At 39.5% G+C, this 23,889-nt stretch overlaps 1 protein-coding gene across 1 annotated transcript in view; it reads left to right on the top strand.

The window, feature by feature from the left end:
• The window catches only part of CDH2 (cadherin 2), a 215,836-nt gene extending 198,633 nt beyond the window's left edge, over positions 1 to 17,203 (top strand). The window contains exons 15-16 of the mRNA XM_081252082.1: positions 5,444 to 5,608; positions 15,813 to 17,203. Coding sequence (XP_081108208.1) covers positions 5,444 to 5,608; positions 15,813 to 16,019 — 372 coding nt within the window. The 3' untranslated portion in view covers positions 16,020 to 17,203. The remainder of the gene's footprint in view (positions 1 to 5,443; positions 5,609 to 15,812) is intronic.
• Positions 17,204 to 23,889: the final 6,686 nt, after the last annotated feature.

Below are 23,889 nucleotides of genomic sequence, written 5' to 3'. Positions count from 1 at the left end.
CCATGGCCTTCGTTTGAAAGCTGGATTTCTCTGGGAAGTTAATGTTGACAAAGTAAGGTTGACAATCGTTAAGAGAATTTTTAGATCCACTTTTTCTCTAGAGAGTTTTAGGAACCAAATAAGATTTCTTCTGGGGTTCTTTCTAATCTTCAGAAGTAAGGCCATGAACCCAGTGACCCTGAGAATGTTTTCAGTCTCTGTAATTCTCTTTAGAATTCTTATCCTACATGCTGTAATTTGTGTGTTTAAGTAAAGCATCATGGGATTATAAAGATATATAATTTAGGATGTATAATTTCACATAGAATGACCCCTTATCAAAAGGCTTAAAATTGGATCCTCGGGTCAGGACTCTGCCATAGAGCACAGATGGATGTGGACAGAAAAACCCGTCTCTGTGATCTGAAGACACTTCTGCCCACTTCATACCACCATCAGATTTTCATATCCCGTATTTGCAATAGACAAGGGAAACCATCACAGAGAAAAGTTAAGCCACGTGCTTTAACCCAAATTCTAGTTTCCTGTAAATCAGTGGTTTTGTGCCTCTTTTTTAGATGTCAGTGTATCTGAGGAACAGGACACGTTTGCATCATGGAGGGGAACGTACTCACCATGGCAAAGAGTCTCAGCAATGGGACCCGGGGTCTTTTTCCCTTCCTCCCCATTGTGAATTACTGCCATGGTGTGTCATGCGATCCAAAAGCACATTTCTTGCTCTTGTGCACATCTGGCATAATATCATCCCTGAGAATTTTCTTCAACACATTTTTAGTGAGCACTTTCTATGGGCCTGACATATTGACCACAGACATCTTTAGATTTCCGGCTCTGGTTCTTAAGATAGTAGGAAAGGGCTATCGAAAGAAAGGTAAGAATCTGTAAATGTATATGCTGATGCATGTATACACTAATAAGTGAAGCAGGCCAGGTGGACAGACTGTCCTTGTCCAAAGGAGATAGATGCTCTCAGCTGTAACAGATTGCTGTGTCAGAAGTTAAGCCTGGTTTTGCACCACATCTTCCTATTTTCAGGTAAAATATCCCAAGGTCTGTGTTGACAACTTATTAGAAAATTTTTTCAACACTGTCAACCAAACATAATGCATTTCTGCTTGTAACCTTTGGATAGAGTGGGAGCTGTATAAGAAATCAGGGTGGACAAGTCCTTTCCACGTAAGAAACATCCCACTGCCTCTCGTGGCTCCAGTTACGCCAAAGAAATCACTCTGTATTCTTATATGGAGTTGTCGTGATATACTGAGGCCGGTCAAGGAATGTGTCACCAGGTTAAAGACAGTCCTCAAGCATAAGATTCAATTACTTAATTTCATGTGATTGAGACCTCTGATAGACCATTTTTCACCCTCAGTGTAAAAATATTTATTAACTGTCATCATCCCTGTACTTAGTCTGCTTTCCCCTTTCTACAAAAAGCTTCCATCATTGTCAGAAGACACGCTTACTCATGGTTAAGCCCCTCTATTAAGCTTGGTAGTTACGTAATTAAACATCGCCTGGAAAACGATGCTTCTTCGTGTGTAAGCATTCAGAATTCTCTAAATGAATCCCTCTTCTTTATTTTGTTTAACATTTCAAAGGCTCTCCCGTCTGTCATACCATTATGTGCCTCTGCTGTAAGATAGTCTATAAATAACTCACACGTCCTGTAAAATTTTAAATGGAGCCCATGTGTGCAAGATCACGGTGTTTTCGCTCAAGTTTTGTATGGGTGCTGTGAAATACTCTGCCCTCACGAAAGGACACAGCATCCCCATGCCTTTGCTCATGCTGTTGATTCCCCCAGAATGGTCCTTTCTCCCAAACCCACGTGTCATTCAAGGTTGGAACCTAACGCGCTCTTTCCCTCTCTGAGCGTTTTATACTTGGCGATGTACCAGCCGTACATCCCACTCTGGCCTGTCCTACTCTGTGTGCCTGCCTCCCCTCCCGTATCACCTTGTCCATCCCTCAGAGGAGGAGCTTTTCCTGAGTGCCTTCGCTCGTTAGCTTAGTTGAAGCCCTTGGTTAAGAGTTGTTTAGGGGAGGGTTGTCAGAACAACTAAGGCGTCTCAACGAACAGAGCTCAGTTTTAGATTGACAGTTGGAAGTCAGACACACCTGGTTTTGATTCTCATGTCAATCGAATACCAGCTGTGTGACCTTGGACAAGTTACTCAACCTTTCCGAGTCTGTTTCTTCATCTAAAATTATGGTAATAAAGCATTCTTCAGAAAGAAGAAAGGAGAAAATATCAGTGAGAGGACACTTACAGGAGGCTGGTATAGCTCCTGGTACATAGTGGGTTGAATGTCAGTGACTCCTTTGTTGTTTTAATCATTCTTCACATTCCTGTCCCTTTTCTCTCATCCATCCAACCTTGTAGCTGGGACTTGACTCGCCCTCCCAGATGGCCTGTGCCAGGAGCTAGGCTTTAGAGTCTAATCCATCTGAAGTCAGAGCCTGTCTCTGTGTCTCAGTAGATCTGGAGCCATCGACAGATGACTTGGGTGATTTGAGACTCAGTTTCCTCAATTCTTAAATGAGGATAATAAAACTTAACATCACACAGTGTTGTTCAGACCATTAAGTGAGGAAACATATGTAAAGGATCTCGAGCATTTTCAGAACATAGTAAATATTCAAGCGTCGAATGAATCAAAACCACTACAGAGATAACTGTAAACAGTTTTGAGCTGGTTGCAGACAGAGATGAAGCCTGAACTAAAGAGTACCAGAAAATCTGTACTTTCTGTAAATATCAACAGTGAATTAGAGAATTTCAGTTAAGCTGGGGATGTGACGTTTTATATCACCAGAATTTAGAGGTTTGAAAACTATCAAGTATTTGCCCAAACCGAAAATGTTGATGCATTTCCACATTATAGTTAGTGTCTTTGGACTTTCCTGTCCAGCTGGCTGGTGCTAAAGCTGAAAATAGTTCTGAAGGTCCAACCAATGCCCAGAGCATCCTTCTTCCCGAGTTCTTCTCTGCCCCTCAAAGTGGACAGGCTGTATTTCCAAGACATTCCCACAGGACTGCACCAGAAGAGAATCCACACTCCCTGGCTTCTTACCTCTGGGCCAGAGGTTGGAAAACTTTTTCTTTAAAGGGCTAGATAGCAAGGCTTTGGGGGCCACATATAGTCTCCGTAGAATATTCTTTGTCTTCTTTATTGTTACCATTGTTTTAAATAATCCTTTAAAAATGTAAAAGCTATTCTTCAAGAAAAACAGGCCACAGATCAGACTGGACCCACCAACAATAGTTTGCAGACTCTAGACCAGCGGTCCCCAACCTTTTTGGCACCAGGGACCGGTTTTGTGGAAGACAATTTTTCCACGGACCGGGGTGGGGTGGGGTGGGGTGATGGTTTGGGGATGATTCAAGTGCATTATATTCATTGTGCACTTTATTTCTATTATTATTACATTGTAATATATAATGAAATGATTATACAACTCACCATAACGCTGACAGGAGGCGGAGCTCAGGTGGTAATGCGAGCGATGGGGAGTGGCTGTAAATACAGATGAAGCTTCACTCTCTCACCCGCCACCCACCTCCTGCTGTGCAGCCTGGTCTGTGCCCTGGGGGTTGGGGACCCCTGCTCTAGACCACTGAAGGGAGGGAGGAGTGAAGTGGTTTTGAAACCTTGATGAACTAATACCTTCCTCTAAGTAAAGGAAAATACGCTTGCAACAATTTTTTTTAGTATGAAAGCAATATAACATTGTAGGGGAGGAAAAAGTTTTCTCGACCCTCAGGTCCCTGGCTGGGTCTGAAAATTAAACCAACAAAGGCAGATTAACAAGAGAAGAGCACACACATTTGATGGAACTTTTACCTGTACATGGGGGCCTTCACAAGAGAATGAAGACCTGGGCTTCCCTGGTGGCGCAGTGGTTGAGAGTCCGCCTGCCGATGCAGGGGACGCGGGTTCATGCCCCGGTCCGGGAAGATCCCACATGCCGCGGAGCAGCATGGCCACTGAGCCTGCGCGTCCGGAGCCTGTGCTCCGCAACTGGAGAGGCCACAACAGTGAGAGGCCCGCGTACTGCAAAAAAAAAAAAAAAAAAAAAAAAGAGACAGAATGAAGACCTGAAGAAGTGACCAGAGCATGAAGAGTTTATACCCTTTAGACAAAGAAACAGTAAATTTGTAAAGAATTGACAAGACAAAGGGTTTGGGCTAAGAGTAGTAAATGGTGAAGTAACTAGGAAGTTAAGGGTTAGTTTAAGAAGGTTTGCCATAAAAAAGAAAGAAAGAAAAAAAGAAATAATGCCATTTGCAGCAACATGGATGGACCGAGAGATTACCATATTGAGTGAAGTAAGTCAGACAGAGAAAGACAAATATCATATGATATCATTTATATGTGGAATCTAAAAAAAGGGTACAAATGAACTTATCTACAAAACAGAAATAGAGTTACAGATGTAGAAAACAAACTTATGGCTATCAGGGGTAAGGGGGGGAGGGATAAATTGGGAGATTGGGATTGACATATACACACTACTGTATATAATAAAATAGATAGCTAATAAGGACCTACTGTATAGAACAAGGAACTCTACTCAATACTCTGTAATGGCCTATATGGGAAAAGAATCTAGAAAAGAGTGGATATAGGTATATGTATAACTGATTCACTTGGAAACTAACACAACATTATAAATCAACTATACTCCAATAAAAAAATTTTTTTAAAAATAACATTTCATTATAGTAATAAAATACACCCAAATATGACTGCTGCATTGCAGAATTACAGATGAGATTGCTTTCTTCATAATTTTTTTTATTTTCTGAGTTTTATATCATAAACATGTAATTCTTTTATCATTAAAGAAAGGTTTGTTTGTGCAGAGTTCTAGGTCCCAAATCCTAGTCTCTGATGATGAAGAGGACTTTCCTCCTCCTGGTTCAGGAGGGGGCTTTTCACATGGGAACGTTATGACCTGTTTCAGGGAAGAAGGGTGAGGTGGGAAGAGTCAGTGACGTTCCTGTTTCTGCCATTTTTAAAAAGAGTGCTTGAGCTTCAGATATTTAATATGCCACGATGCCATAGTTTGGGGTAGCCTGTCCTGAACCCCATCAACATTAAGCTAGTACTTTTACTTCTATGGTACGACTATATTTTCTAGTCGGTTTTTTAGTCACTTTGTAGTGGGACCTCATCTCACTGCTGTTTCCCATTGGAAACTGATGAGGAACATAGGAAAGCAGATGGCGCACAGACTGTCGAAATGAAAAACACAGAAGAAAGAGCTGCGTGAAAGAAATATTTAATCATAACATGAAAAGCTCCTAGTGGCAACTTTTCCATTATGTTAAATTTCATTCATTTCTACGCATTCTGGGTATGAGTTTAAAAACAGAGGTTGTAACTTTCCATCTTAATGCCCATCTCCCATGGGGTGTTGGTTTTGTCTCTTGCAGGACTATGATTTGAGCCAGCTCCAGCAGCCTGATACCGTGGAGCCGGATGCCATCAAGCCGGTCGGAATCCGACGGTTGGATGAGAGACCCATCCACGCTGAGCCCCAGTACCCAGTTCGATCTGCAGCCCCGCACCCTGGGGACATCGGTGACTTTATTAATGAGGTGCAAAGAGAGACTCACTTTTTTTATAAGGGTGTTTATTTTATGCTAACAGTTAGTACTGTGGAGACCACAGCTTGCTGGGAATACAGCTATGTAGTTCATTAAAACACAATTCTTTTTCCTAACTTTATCTTTATGCAAAAGGAAATGTGGCTTCAGTAACAGAACAGATGAGATGGCTTTGGTCAGCCCAAAAGAGACGGATCAACTAATATTCTGCATTTGTAAATGACATCCGTATATATTATCAGTATTAGTCACACTCTCTCCAAAGGATTTTTTCCCTAGATTACAAGTAATAAATAGGCTAACGAATTATAGTGAATTCTAATTTCACTTATTAGCACTGATACATGTAATAAGAGTTCACTTTTATTTTCCTCACACTGTACCCTTTGAATGCCACAAATGGTGAGAATTCAGTGCCTACCCAACAACGAGAGATCCATCAAATGAGATTAGCAGGAAGAGCAGCTAAATTAAATATTATGTAAGTGATTTAAATACTTGTCTAGTTGAGGAGTTTTAAGAGCTTCTGCAAGAGGCAGCTAATTCTCTGTTGAATATAACAGATATGATTTCCACTGTCAAAATTATTACAGCATTCTCTTATTTCATTACTGACCAAGAGTTCTGCTACACTTAATCCTTAAGTTTTGAAGTCAGATGATTTATACAGCTTCTTTTGATCATGTCTACAGTTTTACTGCAATTCTTCTTTTGAATTTTTATTGTTAGTATAAGAGAATGATACATATTGATATTGATCGCACATATATGTCAGGGCCCGTGTTCTCTGGCCAGATCCTCCCACTCAGAATCTCCTAGAATTGGTCTCAGTGCCTTACAAAGTGGAAAGCATCTGTTGTATGTATTGCCTTCAGTCCCGTGCAGATAAGACTCATTTCCTGGGCTTCCTTGAAATAGTTGTATATTACATCTACATAATCAATCTACCTTAGATTTTTAGATGCTCTTCTAGTTTGTAGGAAAAGTTTTGAAACAAAATTAGCTCATCTGTCTTTACAATATTCATTACTATCTATTCCTAAAATACATGCTACTTTTTGAACTTATCTGTTCACTTCTGTTAAATTGGTAATAGGTTAATTTGTAGTAGACACGATTTAAAAGCTGATAGAAGGCAAAAACAGAATGCTGGTAACTCCTTTATGTACAAAAATATGCCCCGACTTTTCCAGATTACTTATATACATATAGGCCTGGGAATTAGCAGGAATATATATGATATAAATATAATATATATATTATATAAAATAAATATATATTATATATATATATATATTATATATATATATATATAACTAGATATTTTTGAATATGTAAGAGTGCCTGATGATTTTACTTCTAATTTAGCTTTCATCATTACAAGAAATTGTTTATTTTATTCCTGTGGTTGTCAGGTTTCAAGATATAGTGAACCTTTGACTGTAGGTGTAGGCACTGGACTTTTTTCAAGCAAGAATTCTGGCTTTGGTGTAATTCAGCAAATACTTACCTGAATGTTTCTGCCAGTCCCTGAAGTGTCACTGTTCTGTGGGCTTCCATCCCATCCAGGACACTCTGCTTTTCTCGTGATAAAATTCGAGCACTAAGGGTCATTTCTAAGGCTGTTTGTAATCTGATTCCTGCCCTCTCTTCCCTCCACATTCCCTTTCTGTGCTGCAGCCCCCTGAACTATTTGTAGTTCCTCAAAAGCATCACAGATTTAACTATAACTTTTGCAAAGCCCTTCCTTCTTGACCTTCAGTGAGACACTCATTTAGCCTTCAGATTCAACTCAAGCACCCCTTCTCTGTGAAGCCCCTTTGATACCCCTGGGAAGTTTACAAGACTCTCCCTGGGTAGTAGCCCTCACCATGGGGTGTCACTGTTAGTATTTATTTCTTCCTTATGAGTGCGTCCATTCTCTCTGAAATGGGGGCTATTTCCCGTTCTTCTTTGTGTAACCTAAGCATATACTATGTTGTGTAACTCTTAGATTCTGTTGTTTCAAGGAATTCAAGGACTGTGGCAGGTGTGTAGGGCATGCAGCCATGAGCACCACCCATCTGCATTTGGCTGGGATTCACTGGGACCCATGTCTGGAGGCTTTCACTCTCACTGGTGCTGATTACATTCAGGAAATGAGGATATTGGCTGTTCCAAGTTGTGTGTTTTGTGTGTACCTTGTGTTTGTGTCTGGTGTGTTCACTCATTTTTTTTTTTTTTAACATGACTGGATTTTCTTCAGTAGAGAGAGGAGAGTATCTAGTTAGTATGGTTCAGTTACCCAACCCTTCTAATGCCACAGTAGGAAAAGGTACACAGTAGGAATTTCCATTTGGAATCGCCTTTTCCTAAAACAGCGCCCAGGTACACAGTCTATAAAGTGGCTGGAGGTCGTAGCAAGCATGCGTGAATACATATATGAAGTTTGTTCTGAACAACTGACTTGCAGATTAACTTCCAGAATACAACCCATGCATAATTTGAAAATTGTCTGCATTTGTTAGAAATGGCTCATTTGGAAATCATCTTGAGCTTGGTTAAGGATTATTCATTTACCAGATAACTACCGAATATCTATGGTGTGTACATCCTGTGCCAGTGATACGTAGATAAGACATTAGACATAGATTCTCTGTGTGAGTTCCCTGCGCTGCTGCTAGCATGATCGCTGTAAGAGGCAAACATTCCAGTATCTGAACTCTTACTTTGCCAGGCACAGGACACCCATTAGATCTGGTTCTTATTAGGTGGTCTGGCTTCATCTCAGGCCCCTCCCCTACCTGCATCCTACAGGCCAGCAACAGAGATCTCTACTTGTAATTTCTTCTCGGCTTGTGATTCCATGCCAGCACCAGTTCCCACAGTGTTTTTCCTGCCTGGAGTGTCCTTTGCCCTTTTTCTAGATATTAGTTAAGTCTTTACCAGACCAAGAAGGGTCAGGGACACAGAGTATGGGTGGGCGCCATCCTGCGACATCCCAATGTACCTAGAACTCGCATCCCTCCATGACTCCTATCCCAAGCATCCCTTCTACCTCCCCTCAGGGCCCTCCTGTGGTCCAGGGGAAGAGGTGTATCCCTGAGGAATCATTGTGGGGCACACTGGTTTGGTGAGTACACGAATGGACAAAAGGATCACATTTGGAAATGATTCCCCAAATGGCTACTGAATCCTTGAAATTGAATGTGATTGTAAGGCAGAGGAATATGGAGTAGAAAGGGGAACCCAAAATCTATACCTAGAAATGCCCTACTTTTGGACACAGGAAAAAGAAAGTCTAAGGTGTTTAAGGTGTCAGAAAACAACTGAAAAGAGGGTCAAGGGATGTGATGGTCAGGTCTGTGGAAAAGTCCAAAGAGATCAAACTGTTCAAAGGCCTAAATCAGAGATTACATTCAGACTCACTGTGTAGATTCTTCCACCTAAGACATACATTAAGACTTGTACAGGGCTTCCCTGGTGGCGCAGTGGTTGAGAGTCCGCCTGCTGATGCAGGGGACACGGGTTCGTGCCCTGGTCCGGGAAGATCCCACACGCCACGGAGCAGCTAGGCCCGTGAGCCATGGCCACTGAGCCTGCGCGTCCAGAGCCTGTGCTCCACAATGGGAGAGGCCACAACAGTGAGAGGCCCACATACCACAAAAAAAAAAAAAGACTTGTACAGTATCTTTCTATACTTGGACAGATAAAAATAAATACAGGTAAAGTTTTAAAAGTGGTTGAAGTCACCTAGAAAGACCTCAAGCACATGTTATAAATACATTTAAAATACAAACAGATTTCTTTATCTCCAGGTTTTATTTGGTTTAGCATAGTACCGAATGTTCCAAAGGAAGAAGAATATATGGTGATTATAAGTGGAGTGTGTTTATAGGTGTAAGGAATAGGTAAACGCATGAGAAATTTTTCTAGTTTGTTTATTTAAATAATAAATCTCAAAAATGATAACATTTCCAGATGGTAGGTAGGGTAAAACAAATCACACATTTTTGAATTTTAAACACAGAATTTCATTCTATTTTGAGGTTTTTAAACAAGACCTTCAGATGGCGAAAAGTTGAAACAATGTCATTTAATCTCAGCCTGACAGTAGATATTAGCATACCTCCGATAATGATACTAATTCTGTATATGTCTTTATCTCAGGAATCTAAAAACCAAGGACATATTTCTATTAAAGGACCGACTTTTGATTAATATTATTAAAAAACGTATGGAAGGTGCTCCTGGAATACTTTGTTTAAAACTCCTGAAGTTTAAAATTTTTGCCTTTTTTCTCCTATTAATTAAATTTAACATATTCTTTTAAAAATATCTTTGTCCCCTCCTACAAGAGTTAGGTGTTTTAGTTCAAATCCAGGTGCCTCATTTAACAGCTCTGTTACCTTGTACAAGGTCAAGGTCCTTGGATGTAACCACTTGGATTTCTAGTTTTCTTATTCATAAAATGGGGATGATAATAGACCCTTCTATTAAGATTGCAGTGAGAAATGAATAATAAAATCGACGTAAAGTGCTTGGTATAGTGACTGTTGCGTAATGAAATCTCTTAATTATTATTAGTATTATATTATCATTACAAGTTACTATTCAGCAGTAAAAACTTTCTACTGCCCTATAACTGTAAATAAAACAGAAACCTCTCCTTTCCAAAAAAAAAAAGAATGCTTTCAGTAAAATGAATTTCCCAGAAGGAGACATAGTAATGTTGGTGTTGATAAGTCACAGAATTCCATGTCATGGTATACTTTTATGTCCGCAGATATTTTAAACCTAAATCCTAGCTTCTTCTGAAAGGTATAGATATAAACATGAACGAGGTGCTGAGGAGAAAAAATTAAGCCCAGGACAACAGTACAAAGCTACCATCTAGAATACTTACTGGATGTCAAGCAGTGTTTTGGACAGCAGATATGAAATGAATACACCACCACCTCAGCAGAAAGGGATGTCACAATCTAGTGTAACCAAAACATGGCAATAAAAGTAAAGAGGACCAGAGAGACCACAGGAATTACTCTCGGTCATGGTTAGGGGAAAAATTCCAGGCAGCAGAAGTGATTTTTTTTTTTGCGGTACGCGGGCCTCTCACTGTTGTGGCCTCTCCCGTTGCGGAGCACAGGCTCCGGACGCGCAGGCTCAGCGGCCATGGCTCACGGGCCCAGCCGCTCCGCGGCACGTGGGATCTTCCCAGACCGGGGCACGAACCCGTGTCCCCTGCATCGGCAGGTGGACTCTCAACCACTGCGCCACCAGGAAAGCCCAGAAGTGACCTTTTTAATGGGCTTTAAACAGTGGATGGATGGATGGATGGATGGATGGAAATTAAATGAAAAAATGAGATGAGACATTTTAAACAAAAGGAATCCCATTTCAGCTAGCAGGAAATGAATGCATAAATAACATGGAGGTACACTAAGAACATGACTTTTTTAGGTTTTTGGAGATTTTGGTGGATAATTTATTGAATAATTCGGTTATGGTTGCTGGAATTGAGAAGAGTTGCAACAGAAAAGGTGGGTGAACAGATTAGGTTCACTGAATGCTCCTCAGAGGGTTTTGACTTCATCCTATAGCTTACCCTAACATCAGGCATCAGGCATTTGAGTAACACCTAGTTTTTTCCATGTCTGCAAACTTCATCTATGATGTACTTATTAAACTTTTAATCAATTGTAACTTATTTTTTAATAAAAATAATTGTTTTAAAGTGCCTGTGCACCAATTAAAAATCACCTTGCATACACCTAGGGGGACTCCTCCCTTATTTTGGAAACACTGCTGTAGGGAGTAGCAATCAGAAAGTTTTACTTGGGGTGGGGAGGATGTGACATCAAATAATCAAATAACTTCTGAGAAAGGAACCAATAGTAGTTTGTAAGTAAGAAGCAGGAATAGGGAATTCCCTGGCAGTCCAGTGATTAAGGCTCTGCGCTTTCACTACCAAGGGCCTGGGTTCTATCCCTAGTCTGGGAACTAAGATCCCACAAGCTGCACACTGCCCCCCCCCCAAAAAAAGCAGGAATAGTCCTGGGGACAGAGAGACCAGTCGGGCCTTTGCTGTGGTCCAGGCAGTATATAATGATGGCCTGAACTAAGGCAGTGGATTTGAGACAATAGAGGACTGAATGTAAGGGATCGATAGGACCTCTTTCCTCTTACATCCTTCATGTGTTTCTCACCCAAGAATGTGGGTTTTTTATAGTCCCTATAAAAGCATGTCTCCATCCCTAAAGCATGGGATCAGAAGTCTATAAATATAAGCTCAGCAAGAATTCAGCCAGAGCCACAGCTCTTTGATTTGACAGAGGCAGTTCACTATGGAGACTAGTTCAGATTTATCCAGAGTTCAAGCTCTGCCTCTCCAGGAAAGGTGAAACAAGCACATCCTCTTCTAGATTTAGTCAAACCCAGGTAGGGAGAGAGAAACACATGCAGTTAGTCTGTAAATTTGGCAACAGTGTGTCACACATCATGTGAAGTGGTGTCCACACGTGCAAATAAAGGAATCCCATAAGGGAGGACCAGAGCTCCTGTGCCCCGCCTCCCACTCCCAAATTTATCGGTACGTTCACCCTGGTTGCCGGCCTGTCACCATCAGTTTCTCAGGACTTGACTATGATCTTTTTAGAATTACCAAAATAGTACCCGGAATTTATATAATGCCTCAGCCGGAACAGTCATATTTTATTCTCGGATAAAAATCAGTGCTCTCCAAGTGGAGGGGACTTAAAGTTCTTAACCTTCAGCCTAGAATGATGTCTCTTGCCTAAGAATTCTTGAAAAATTCACTGGGTTTTTGCTCTTTTGTAATCATGAAAACCTGAGGCAGTGTTTGATGTTCTGGCTAGCACAGTGACCTCTCAGGGGTTTTATAGCCTTAACCCTTTTTTAAAAAAGAAGTAAAACAGAGATTCAACAACTATCAGAATGACCAGAAAGTCAGGGCAGGAGATAAAAAAATTTTTTAAGAAATATTTTTGAGAACCTCGGTGGTGAGTATGGAACTGGATTATCACCAGTGTTTTAATTGTTTTAAGGAAATTAATTAGGTGGCGTAGACATTTGATGAAGAGTCTTGGGCCCTTTAACACACCGGTGAAGACGAGGGAGCTTCTAGCATTTATTTTAAGTCACAGGAAACACAGGCCATGGCTTTCATCTCCAGGGAATCCAGGCACACATGATGCCCTGCCATTGACCCTTTCAAGTTCATCTTAGTCTTCACCTTTCCGTATTTCCAGTTTGGTGCTGATGCCATGATTCACATATCTTCTGTATTTCAGGATCCAAGCAGAAGGAAAACTTTCCTCTGGAGCAGGCTCTTCTCCTGGCAGAGGGGGAAAGGCGAGGGGACTGGTGGAAGCATGTTAGACTCTTTGAGTCTCCTCCACGCAGCTGCTTCCATTCATTGGCCAACACCAGTCGGGGAGCCAAGCCTGACAGTGGGTTAGGGAAGTCAGCTGGCTCCGGAGTGGCACTTGTGGTGCTGCGGGCGTGTGATCCACCCACAGGGAGAGGATGGTGAATCATTGAGGACAGTAACACAATCTACCACAAAAAGGAATTAGGAATTTTGAGAAATTGGGAGTTTGCAGTTCTCCATCTTAACAGAATTGCCCTGTAGCTTATTCTGTAAATATGATCAAGAAACTCCTATCTAAAATTATTTGTGTTTTATATACTGAAGTAGTTCAAGGAAAACTTGTTTTATTTTACTTTACACAGGCATGTCTGGGTTGTAAATAGTCTACCTGAGAAGAGGAACAATGGTGTTTAATTAAAGGTTAGGATTGCTGGTGAGACAGACTTTGGGATGGGGAAGCAGTAGGGTGTACTTTTCTTTCTGGTTTTTGATTGAAGTCAAGCAGCTGCCATTTTGTTTGTAAAATGCTATGTCTTCACATCTATTTTTCTTTTTTTTTTCAAATTCCAAAGCAAGAATTTTTTTTTCTCTAACCTTAAAAGTTAAAAAAAAAAATTCACTAATATTCCTTGAGCTCTAACAAGTGCCAGACACTGTGGTGAGCCCTTGGGTCCCTTTATTTTATTTGGTCTCCGTAATGATCGTATTACTGTGATTACAGTTGCAGATGAGGAAATGAAGCTGGTAGAACTTAGCCCAGGTCCCACAGCTAGTGCTGTGCGGAGCCGAAGCGTCGCCCCAGAGTCTGAGCTCTTAACCACTACGTGTGCTGACTCTGACCTTAATTTTCATGCTCTTTTCCCTCTTCCTCCTCCTTTCTACTGATAAAAAAAACATATATGTACTCATAAAACACATGTGGATTGGAAGGACTGATCTAAAGATGGACAGTTCATCACGTGTTGGTTGAGTGAAGCCACCATAAGCCCACCGGCATTTTTTTTTTTAATAGATCTTTACTGGAGTATAATTGCTTCACAATACTGTGTTAGTTTCTGTTGTACACCAAAGTGAATCAGCCATATGCATACATATGTCCCTATATTCCCTCCCTCATGAGCCTCCCTCCCACCCTCCCTATCCCACCCCTCTCGGTCATCGCAAAGCACCGAGCTGATCTCCCTGTGTTATGCAGCCGCTTCCCACTATCTGTTTTGCATTCGGTCGTGTGTATATGTCCGTGCTACTCACTTCGTCCCAGCTTCCCCCTCCCCCACTGTGTCCTCAAGTCCATTCTCTATGTCTACATCTAAGAGTTGTGGGAAAAGAGAATGATTGTTTGGAGACTAACATTGGTATATCTTGGACTTACTAGAATGGAAGTGGGAAAAAATTAGAGAAAAAATACTTAGTATTTTTAGTATAAAAAAATAGTATGTGGCAAAAAGACATAGCATTGGGCTTCCCTGGTGGCGCAGTGGTTGGGAGTCTGCCTGCCGATGCGGGGGACACGGGTTCGTGCCCCGGTCCGGGAGGATCCCGCGTGCCGCGGAGCGGCTGGGCCCGTGAGCCATGCCCGCTGAGCCTGCGCGTCCGGAGCCTGTGCTCTGCAGGGGAGAGGCCGCAACGGTGAGAGGCCCGCGTACTGCAAAAAAAAAAAAAAAAAAAAAGACATAGCATTAAATCTTTAAAGTTTTGTAGAGCATAATTATGAATTACAATAGTTTCAGATACATGAGTTATGTATAAAGAAAGCATCTTTTTGCAGGAGTTAAGTGTATTGATAAGCATTTCATTGATTCTTATTTTTCCAGTTCTTTTTAAGAGCCATGTATATACTATTATTTTACATTGGCAGGATCCTCTTCCCCAATGTTTATACTATGTATTGATATTGGATCATGACGTTTCTAAAGCCTGTGGGAGCTAGAAGTCACTCCGTTCTTAAAAAATAATACCTGATCACAATTTATCAATTAAGTTCACATTTTATGTTCTGTTGAGAACATAAATGATTTAGTGAATAACTTTCCTTGTATTGTAATCACATCTGGCCCGTCTTCTTCTTCCTTTGACATCCTTCCAAATTTATGTCAGATAGAATGCCACTTCCTCCTTGGACGCGTAGCTCTCATTGCCGGTCGAAGTTTGTTTTCAGCATTCTGATGATTTTTGTCTAGACTTCATAGTTTTGGTACTTATTTATCATTTATTTCACCCTACAATAATGTCTGTTACGCTAGACTGTAAGCTTACAGAGAGGGCAAGGATCATATGGCACTCATTTCTATGTCCCTCTCTTTTTGCCTTGCCTATAATTCCTTTTAAGCCAGTTTGTTGTCAGAATCCTCTGACTGACCCTACATAGATTAGGGTCCACATACCACATGATTTCATAGCCTTCTGTATTATTTCATGTAACTTACTCTTCCAGTAATTATTCAAAACTGGTCTTGACCGATGTACTGTTACAGGAATGCATTACCAGACTTCATTTAAGATCTTCCCCTCACAGCTTCAGGCAGTTGGCCATTCATTTCTGTCACCTGTCAAACGCATTCTCCAATGAACCCTGTCCCATGGTATGTTTCAGCCTCACTGAGCTAGACTCCTTAGGGTTCTTTCTTTGCAGAGGAAAGGCAACAGTTAGTTTTTGTCTAACTTTCGAACATGGTGATAACCCCAGTCTCTCTGGGTTGCACATGCGGTGGTCTGCAGGTGGAAACTTAAAAACAAGTGTTTGATGCCACGGGACCACTAGCGTCTGCTTGTGGATTTGCTAATTGTAACCCTCTCTTCATCCTTTTCTTGTCTTCCAAACTGCAGGGCCTTAAAGCTGCTGACAACGATCCCACAGCTCCGCCATATGACTCCCTCTTAGTGTTTGACTATGAAGGCAGTGGTTCCACAGCCGGGTCCTTGAGCTCCCTTAACTCCTCCAGTAGTGGAGGCGACCAGGACTATGACTACCTGAACGACTGGGGGCCCCGCTTCAAGAAACTCGCCGACATGTACGGTGGAGGTGATGACTGAACTTCAGGGTGAACTTCGCTTTTGGACAAGTACAAACAATTTCAACTGATATTCCCAAAAAGCATTCAGAAGCTAGGCTTGAACTTTGTAGTCTACTAGCACAGTGCTTGCTGGAGGCTTTGGCAGAGGCTGTAAACCAGTTTGGGCTCAGAGGGAATATCAGTGATCCAATACCGTTTGGAAAGACACTGAGCTCAGTTACACTTGAATTTTACAGTACAGAAGCACTGGGATTTTATGTGCCTTTTTGTACCTTTTTCAGATTGGAATTAGTTTTATGTTTAAGGCTTTAATGGTACTGATTTCTGAAACGATAAGTAAAAGACAAAATATTTTGTGGTGGGAGCAGTAAGTTAAACCATGATACGCTTCGACACGCTTTTGTTACAATGCATTTGCTTTTATTAAAAATACGGAATTAAAGAGACAAAACCACTCATGGAGCAATTTTATTATCTTGGGGGATGAGACCATGAGATTGGAAAATGTACATTACTTCTAGATTTAGACTTTAGTTTGTTTTTTTTTTCCACTAAAATCTTAAAACTTATGCAGCTGGTTGCAAATAAAGGGAGTTTTCATATCACCAATTTGTAGCAAAATTGAATTTTTTCATAAACTAGAATGTTAGACACATTTTGGTCTTAATCCATGTACACTTTTTTATTTACTGTATTTTTTCCACTTCACTGTAAAAATGGTATGTGTACATAATGTTTTATTGGCATAGTCTATGGAGAAGTGCAGAAACTTCAGAACACGTGTATGTATTATTTGGACTGGATTCAGGTTTTTTGCATGTTTATATCTTTCGTTATGGATAAAGTATTTACAAAACAGTGACATTTGATTCAGTTGTTGAGCTGTAGTTAGAATACTCAATTTTTAATTTTTTAATTTTTTTTATTTTTTATTTTCATTTTTGTTTGGGGAGGGAGAAAAGTTCTTAGCACAAATGTTTTACATAATTTGTACCAAAAAAAAAAAAAAGGAAACATAAGAAATGAAAGGGGTGGCCTGACACTGGTGGCACTACTAAAGTGTGTGTTTTTTAAAAAAAAAATGAAAAAAAAAGCTTTTAAACTGGAGAGACTTATGACAACAGCTTTGCCTCTGTATTGTGTACCAGAATATAAATGATACACCTCTGACCCCAGCGTTCTGAATAAAATGCTAATTTTGGATCTGGTGACTGGTTTGAACTTTTTCTTTTCTACTTGAGCTGCTTTGAATGTTGCAAAGATCCAGGTCCTGGAGTTGCGTTGAGAACCGTAGTACAAAAGCGTGTATTAGTTCTTGCACTGTTCACCACTGAAACCCTTATTAGCGTGGCAGCCGTGTCCAGTGGGCAGCAGAGAGAACCACTGTGGATCTTCTCATCGTAGAAGAAAAACATCGAGTCACACAAGAATAGACCACACTGAAGGTGGTATACAAATCGCATCCTTAAGTTCAGTGAACGTTGTGTCATTCTTAACATCCTTCATGCCCTTCTGCTCGTGCTTGCGGTTACAACTGACTCCAACGGGCCTTTCCCACTAGAGCACCGATTTAAAGAAAAGCTCACTAAAAAGGGATAGAGCTGGCCCTGGAAACTGCAGTGGATGCCAGGAATTCCCAGGCAATCTGTTGAAGCCATTGTTTGATGTATCTAGTGAAATACACTTTGGTTTGACTTCTGTTCACTGACTGGACCTTTTTTTCCCCCCAGCTTTATTAAAGAGGTATAACTGACAAAATTTTGTATATTTGAAGTGTACAATGTGATGACTTGATATACATATACATTGTGAAATGATTTCCACAATCATGTTATTTAATGAATATCACCTCACATAGTTACCCTTTTTGTGTATGTGTGGTGAGAACACTTAGATCTACTCTCTTAACAAATTTCAAACATATAGTACAGTAGTAGCCTGATGTAGTCACAGAGGACAGAAAGGCGAAACCACCTTCCTCAGTTTTGTAAAGCTGTTCAGTGTCATACTATGACTCATAAATGGATTTTAAGAGACTTGAAAAAATTCTCACTCTATTTTCCTGTATCCCTCATGATCGTTCTCTCACTACATATGCTTATGTTGTACACTTTGAAAAAAACTTACACAATATACCTCCTCTAATTAACTCCATGTGGTTTTTTGCTTAATTTAAAGATAACTTTATATTAGTGAAATTTACTTTTCTATTGGTTCACTCTGTAAGCAATATTTTCTTGTTACTTTTCTAATCATTAAATGCCAGACTTTGCCTCTGGGAATTTTCATAATGAAACTTACTAAATTTGCTAATTGGAATAGTCTCTTTTTTTAAATGGAGTTTAGACTGTGCCTCTGTGCTGATGTACATCCAAATGAAAACTGAACTATCTTCTTAAATTCAAATGTTGCAACATTTAAACTTCGCAGCACTCAGGTAAACAAATATAATTACTTTCTTTTTTAAAATTTTATTTATTTTTGGCTGTGTTGGATCTTCCTTAATGCTCTTGGACTTTCTCTAGTTGCAGTGAGCGGGGACTACTCTTCGTTGCAGTAAGCAGGCTTGTCATTGCAGAGGCTTCTCTTGTTGCAGAGCATGGGCTCTAGGCGTGCGGGCTTCAGTAGTTGTGGCGCACAGGCTTAGTTGCTCAACGGCATGTGGCATCTTCCCAGACCAGGGATCAAACTCGTGTCGCCTGCATTGGCAGGTGGATTCTTAACCACTGTGCCACAAGGGAAGTCCCCCAATTACTTTCTTATGGTCGATGTTCAGTCACAGACTATCTCTTAACACAGGCATACATTGTTCTATTGCCCTTTGCTTTATTGCTCTTCACAGAACTGCATTTTTTACAAAATGAAGGTTTGTGGCAACCCTGCGTGGAGCACATCTATCATGCCATTTTTACAACAGCATTTGTGTAACTGCTTGTTTCTGTGTCACATTTTGGTAATTCTTGCAATATTATAAACCCTCCACCAACAAAAAAGATTATTGCTCACTGAAGCCTCAGATGATGGTTAGCATTTTTTTTACCAATAAAGTATTTTTTAATTAAGGTAGGTGCATGTTTTTAGACATAATGCTGATGCCTACTTAGTAGACTACAGTATGGTATAAACGTAACTTTTTTTTTAAAGATTTTTTAAAAATTTTTTATTTATTTATTTTTGCTGTGTTGGGTCTTCGTTTGTGTGCGAGGGCTTTCTCTAGTTGTGGCAAGTGGGGGCCACTCTTCACCGCGGTGCGCGGGCCTCTCACTATCGCGGCCTCTCTTGTTGCGGAGCACAGGCTCCAGACGCGCAGGCTCAGCAGTTGTGGCTCACGGGCCTAGTTGCTCCGCGGCATGTGGGATTTTCCCAGACCAGGGCTCGAACCCGTGTCCCCTGCATTGGCAGGCAGATTCTCAACCACTGCACCACCAGGGAAGCCCTAAACATAACTTTTATATGCACCAGGAAACCAGAAAAAATTTGTGTGACTCTATAGCAATATTCACTTTATTGTAGTGGTCTATAACTGAACCCTCAATATCTCTGAGGTATGCTTGTGTATATATATATATGTATACACACACACACATATATATATATAAATTTTAAGCACTAATAAGCATTTTGTATATACACAATCAGTAAATGTAAATAGTATTTTTCAAAAGTTCGCTTTTTTTGCAGGAGTAATTCATGATTATATTTCCTTTGTGAAAATACTTTTTCAAATTAAAAAAAAAACAGGAAACAAAGTAGAAGCCCCCTGCCCTGATACAGGAGGAACATCTGTTTAGCTATTTAATATGTAATTTCTAGTCTTTTCCAAAAAAGCATTTTTACACATACATTTCCATAAAGATTTTATTTTGTTTTGTTTTCATGAAAGTGGGATTGTACATTATGTATTTTCTGTAATTTGTCTTTTTCACTAGGAATGAATCTTGGAAATTTTTCCATATTAGTGTACATATCTACTTCATTCTTTTTAATTGCTACATATAGTATACCTTAATATTGCACATAGAGTTTAACATTTTCCCAAGTCAGCGGTCCCCAACCTTTTTGGCACCAGGGACCAGTTTCATGGGAGACCGTTTTTCCACGAATGGGGTGGAGGATGGTTTGGGGATGATTCAAGCACATTACATTTATTGTGCACTTTATTTCTATTATTATTACATTGTAATATATAATGAAATCATTATACAACTCACCATAATGCAGAATCAGTGGGAGCCCTGAGCTGGTTTTCACTTGCCACTCACTGATAGGCTTTTGATGAGCCTGCAAGCAATTGACTTATTAAGGTCTCTGTGCAGTCAAACCTCTCTGCTAATGATAATCTGTATTTGCAGCCGCTCCCCAGCCCTAGCATCACTGCCTCAGCTCCACCTCAGATCATCAGGCATTAGATTCTCATAAGGAGCGCACAGCCTAGATTCCTCGCATGTGCAGTTCACACTAGGGTTCGCGCTCCTAGGAGAATCTAATGCCGGTGGAACTCAGGTGGTAATGCGAGCGATGGGAATCAGCTGTAAATACAGAGGAAGAGTCACTTGCTCACCCGCCGCTCACCTCCTGCTGTGTGGCCCGGTTCCTAACAGGCCATGGACCAGTACCACTCCTCGGCCCAAGGGTTGGGGACCCCTGTTCTAAGTAATTGGGTGTTTCCAACTTTTTCACTACTACAAACAATGCTGCAATCAGTTAACATCCTTCTGCCTGTCTCTTTGTATGTTAGATGCTTGGAGGTGAAATTGCTAAAGAATGTGAACAGTAGTTAATTAAATATGGCTAAAATTATAAGTGTTTTAATGTTACTTCAAAGTGCCTTTTAGCTAAAAGATGATGAGGCTTTCTAAAAGCCAGCAACTTCCTTCTTTGGCAAAAGGATTTTATGCTGCTCAAAATAGTAACCACAAAATGTAAGACAATCTAGCCAAGGCCTTTTTCTTTTTTCTTTGGAAGGTAGCCTTTGAGTCAGGCCACAGTGCTAGTTTCAAAATACTCTGTAAAATGACTGTAACCGTGTAATGTAATAAAACCTTGAAGACTATATTTATGAACGTGGTTTATGGACCCCATCAAGAAACATGTTTTTCTAGGTCATTTCTAGTGATTTAGATCACTTCTGCAACATTGCCAATAAAAAACTTGCATACAAAGTGCTAGAAGCTCTGTGAAGTGGGTTATTTTCCATGACAAAAATGTCTGCATTTAAAATTTTAATGAGACATGACCAAATTGCCCTAATAAACACTATACCAATTGACACTCCCGACAACACTGTATATAAAATACAGATCCTCATCTTCAACAATCTGGGACATTACACGTGTTTAAAATTTTGCCAATATGATACACAACATAAGATAAACTCATGCTAATTATGACTTTCCTGATTACCAATGAGATGGGTTGGTGATTTTTTTCTTACATTTATTAGCCATTTGTGTTTCTCTGAATTGCCTATTTTTATTTCCCTATTGAATTACTTGGCTTTTTCCAATTGATTAGTAAGAACTTGTTACCTGCATTTTTTTCCCGGTCTTTTGCTAGTCTTGTAAATTCGTCTATGGTGTTTTACTGACAAACACTTGATTTATGTGGTTTACTCTGTCAGTATTTTCAACCGTAGATTTTTGAGAGGGTCTTCTCACTTCCAAATTATAAAATTATTATCCTATGTTGTTTTCTGTTTTTTGTGGTTTTGCACTTATTTAGCTCTTTAATTTACCTGATAATTATTTTGTATGAGGTAGAAATCTAACTTTTAAAATCCTCTCTAGGGGCTTCCCTGGTGGCATAGTGGTTAAGAATCCACCTGCCAATGCAGGGGACATGGGTTCGAGCCCTGGTCCGGGAAGATCCCACACGCTGCAGAGCAACTAAGCCCGTGTGCCACAACTACTGAGCCTGCGCTCTAGAGCCCGGACTCCGCAACAAGCGAAGCCACCGTAATGAGAAGCCCGCGCACCACAACCAAGAGTAGCCCCTGCTCACCGCAACTAGAGAAAGCCTGAGTGCATTAATGAAGACCCAATGCAGCCATAAATAAATAAATAAATAAATAAATAACTTTCTAGATAACATGGTCTGTTTTCCAAACACCATTTGTTAACCCAATTATAACCCACCTTTATCATATACACAATTCCCATAGAAGTGTATGATTATTTCTAGACCATTTATTCTGATCATTTACTTAATCCCTGCACATTACTAGATCTTTATACTAGAATATCATTTGACAAGCCAGTCTACACAGTTCTTTCTTCTAATCAAAATTTTCTATATTCTTAATCTTTCTTTTGTGCATTAATTTTAGAAACTTTTTGTCAAGTTCCATAACAAATTTTCTTGGAAATTTTATAGAGCTGTGAAGAGTTAATAGCTTCATCTATTCTCCCATCCAATACTACAATCTCTCTCGCTTTTCCAATTATATATAGAGTTTTATTAAACATCTCATTTTATTACACTGTTTTATAATTTTTGCTTCATTAGTGCAATCTACTTTTGCAGCATTTTTTTCAAATGATTCTTTTACTGCTGTATTGGAAATTTATCCACTTTTATTTATTTTTCTTGTTTCTGTCATTTTACTCTTATGTTATTTCTAATAGCTTTTTAGTGATTCTCTTGGATTTTTCTGATAGATAATCATTATTGCATACAATGAGGTTTTTTCCTTATTCCAAAATCAATACTAAGTTTATTTCCTGTAGAGTTAGTAGTAATGTCAATCATAGCTTTTATTGTTTCTATCTATAGGACAGTTTTGTATATTTCATCATTATGTATAACATTTACTATAGGTATAGGTATATTTCATGGTATAGCTAGCTTACTTTGAGATTTTATGTGTACGTGTTGAATTTTATAAAATGCATTTCCTTCATCCACAGAGATACTAAAATATTAATCCATTAATATAGTGAAATATGCCATTAGGTTTTCTAATATTGAATCAAACTTTTTTGAAATAAACCCTACTTGGTCATAATGTTATTCTTTTAACAGACTGACGTATTTGATTTGCTGCCATTTTACTTAGGACTTTTAAATTACATGTAATTTTTTGTACTTTTATGTTTTTCCACTATTCTTGCTCAATATTAATCCTAGATTTATTCTGGCCTCAATAAAGAATTAGGAAGACTGCCATTTTTTCTGTGCTCTGAGATAATTTATATAAACTGGGATTATCTATTCATAAAAATTTGTTAGAATTCTACTGTTTTACCATTGTGGGGATAGGCTTTTCCCAGTAAAAACTGGTGTATTAGACATGCTTCTTTCTGACCAATTTTCACAATTTACATCTTCCTGAAAAAGTGTCTATCTAACATTCTAAAAATTTATTGATAGAAAGTTCCATATAGGATTTTAAAAATCTGTTTCATATCTGAGGTTATGTATCCTTTTTTTTCTGTCTTTTACTTTTTTTTCCTTTTTCCTTCAGCAGAGTTTAAAGTGTCTATTTTTCTGTTCAAATAGCTAGCTTTTTGATTTATTCATATAGAATATTTATTCACTTGATTACAGGGTACACATTTTTCTAAACCTGTTTCTTTTATTCTTCAAGTATTTAGTATTTTACTTACTTTTGACTTATCAGTTTCTGTAGCATTTTGGATTTCTGTATATCAGGCTATATTGATGTGTGCTTAAAACTGTTCTATCCTCTAGTTTGGTTTTTAGCTTTTATCAGTGGGAAACATCTTGCTTGACAACTTCTGGTGCTTTTGGCCCTAAATTCCATTTTGTCTGTCCTTCATGTAGCCATACCTGTCTTTCTTTTTCTATTGGTTTTGTTTTAGCATTTGCCTGATATAGCTTGGTCCATCTCTTTATTGTTAAGGATTTTTGAATAATTTTGCCTTTTATAT

Source organism: Mesoplodon bidens (assembly GCF_964165515.1).
Source record: "Mesoplodon bidens genome assembly, chromosome: 13".
Classification (NCBI taxonomy): Eukaryota; Metazoa; Chordata; class Mammalia; order Artiodactyla; family Ziphiidae; genus Mesoplodon; species Mesoplodon bidens.
The sequence above is the reverse complement of the archived record's forward strand: the minus strand, read 5'-3'. Positions and strand labels throughout refer to the sequence as shown.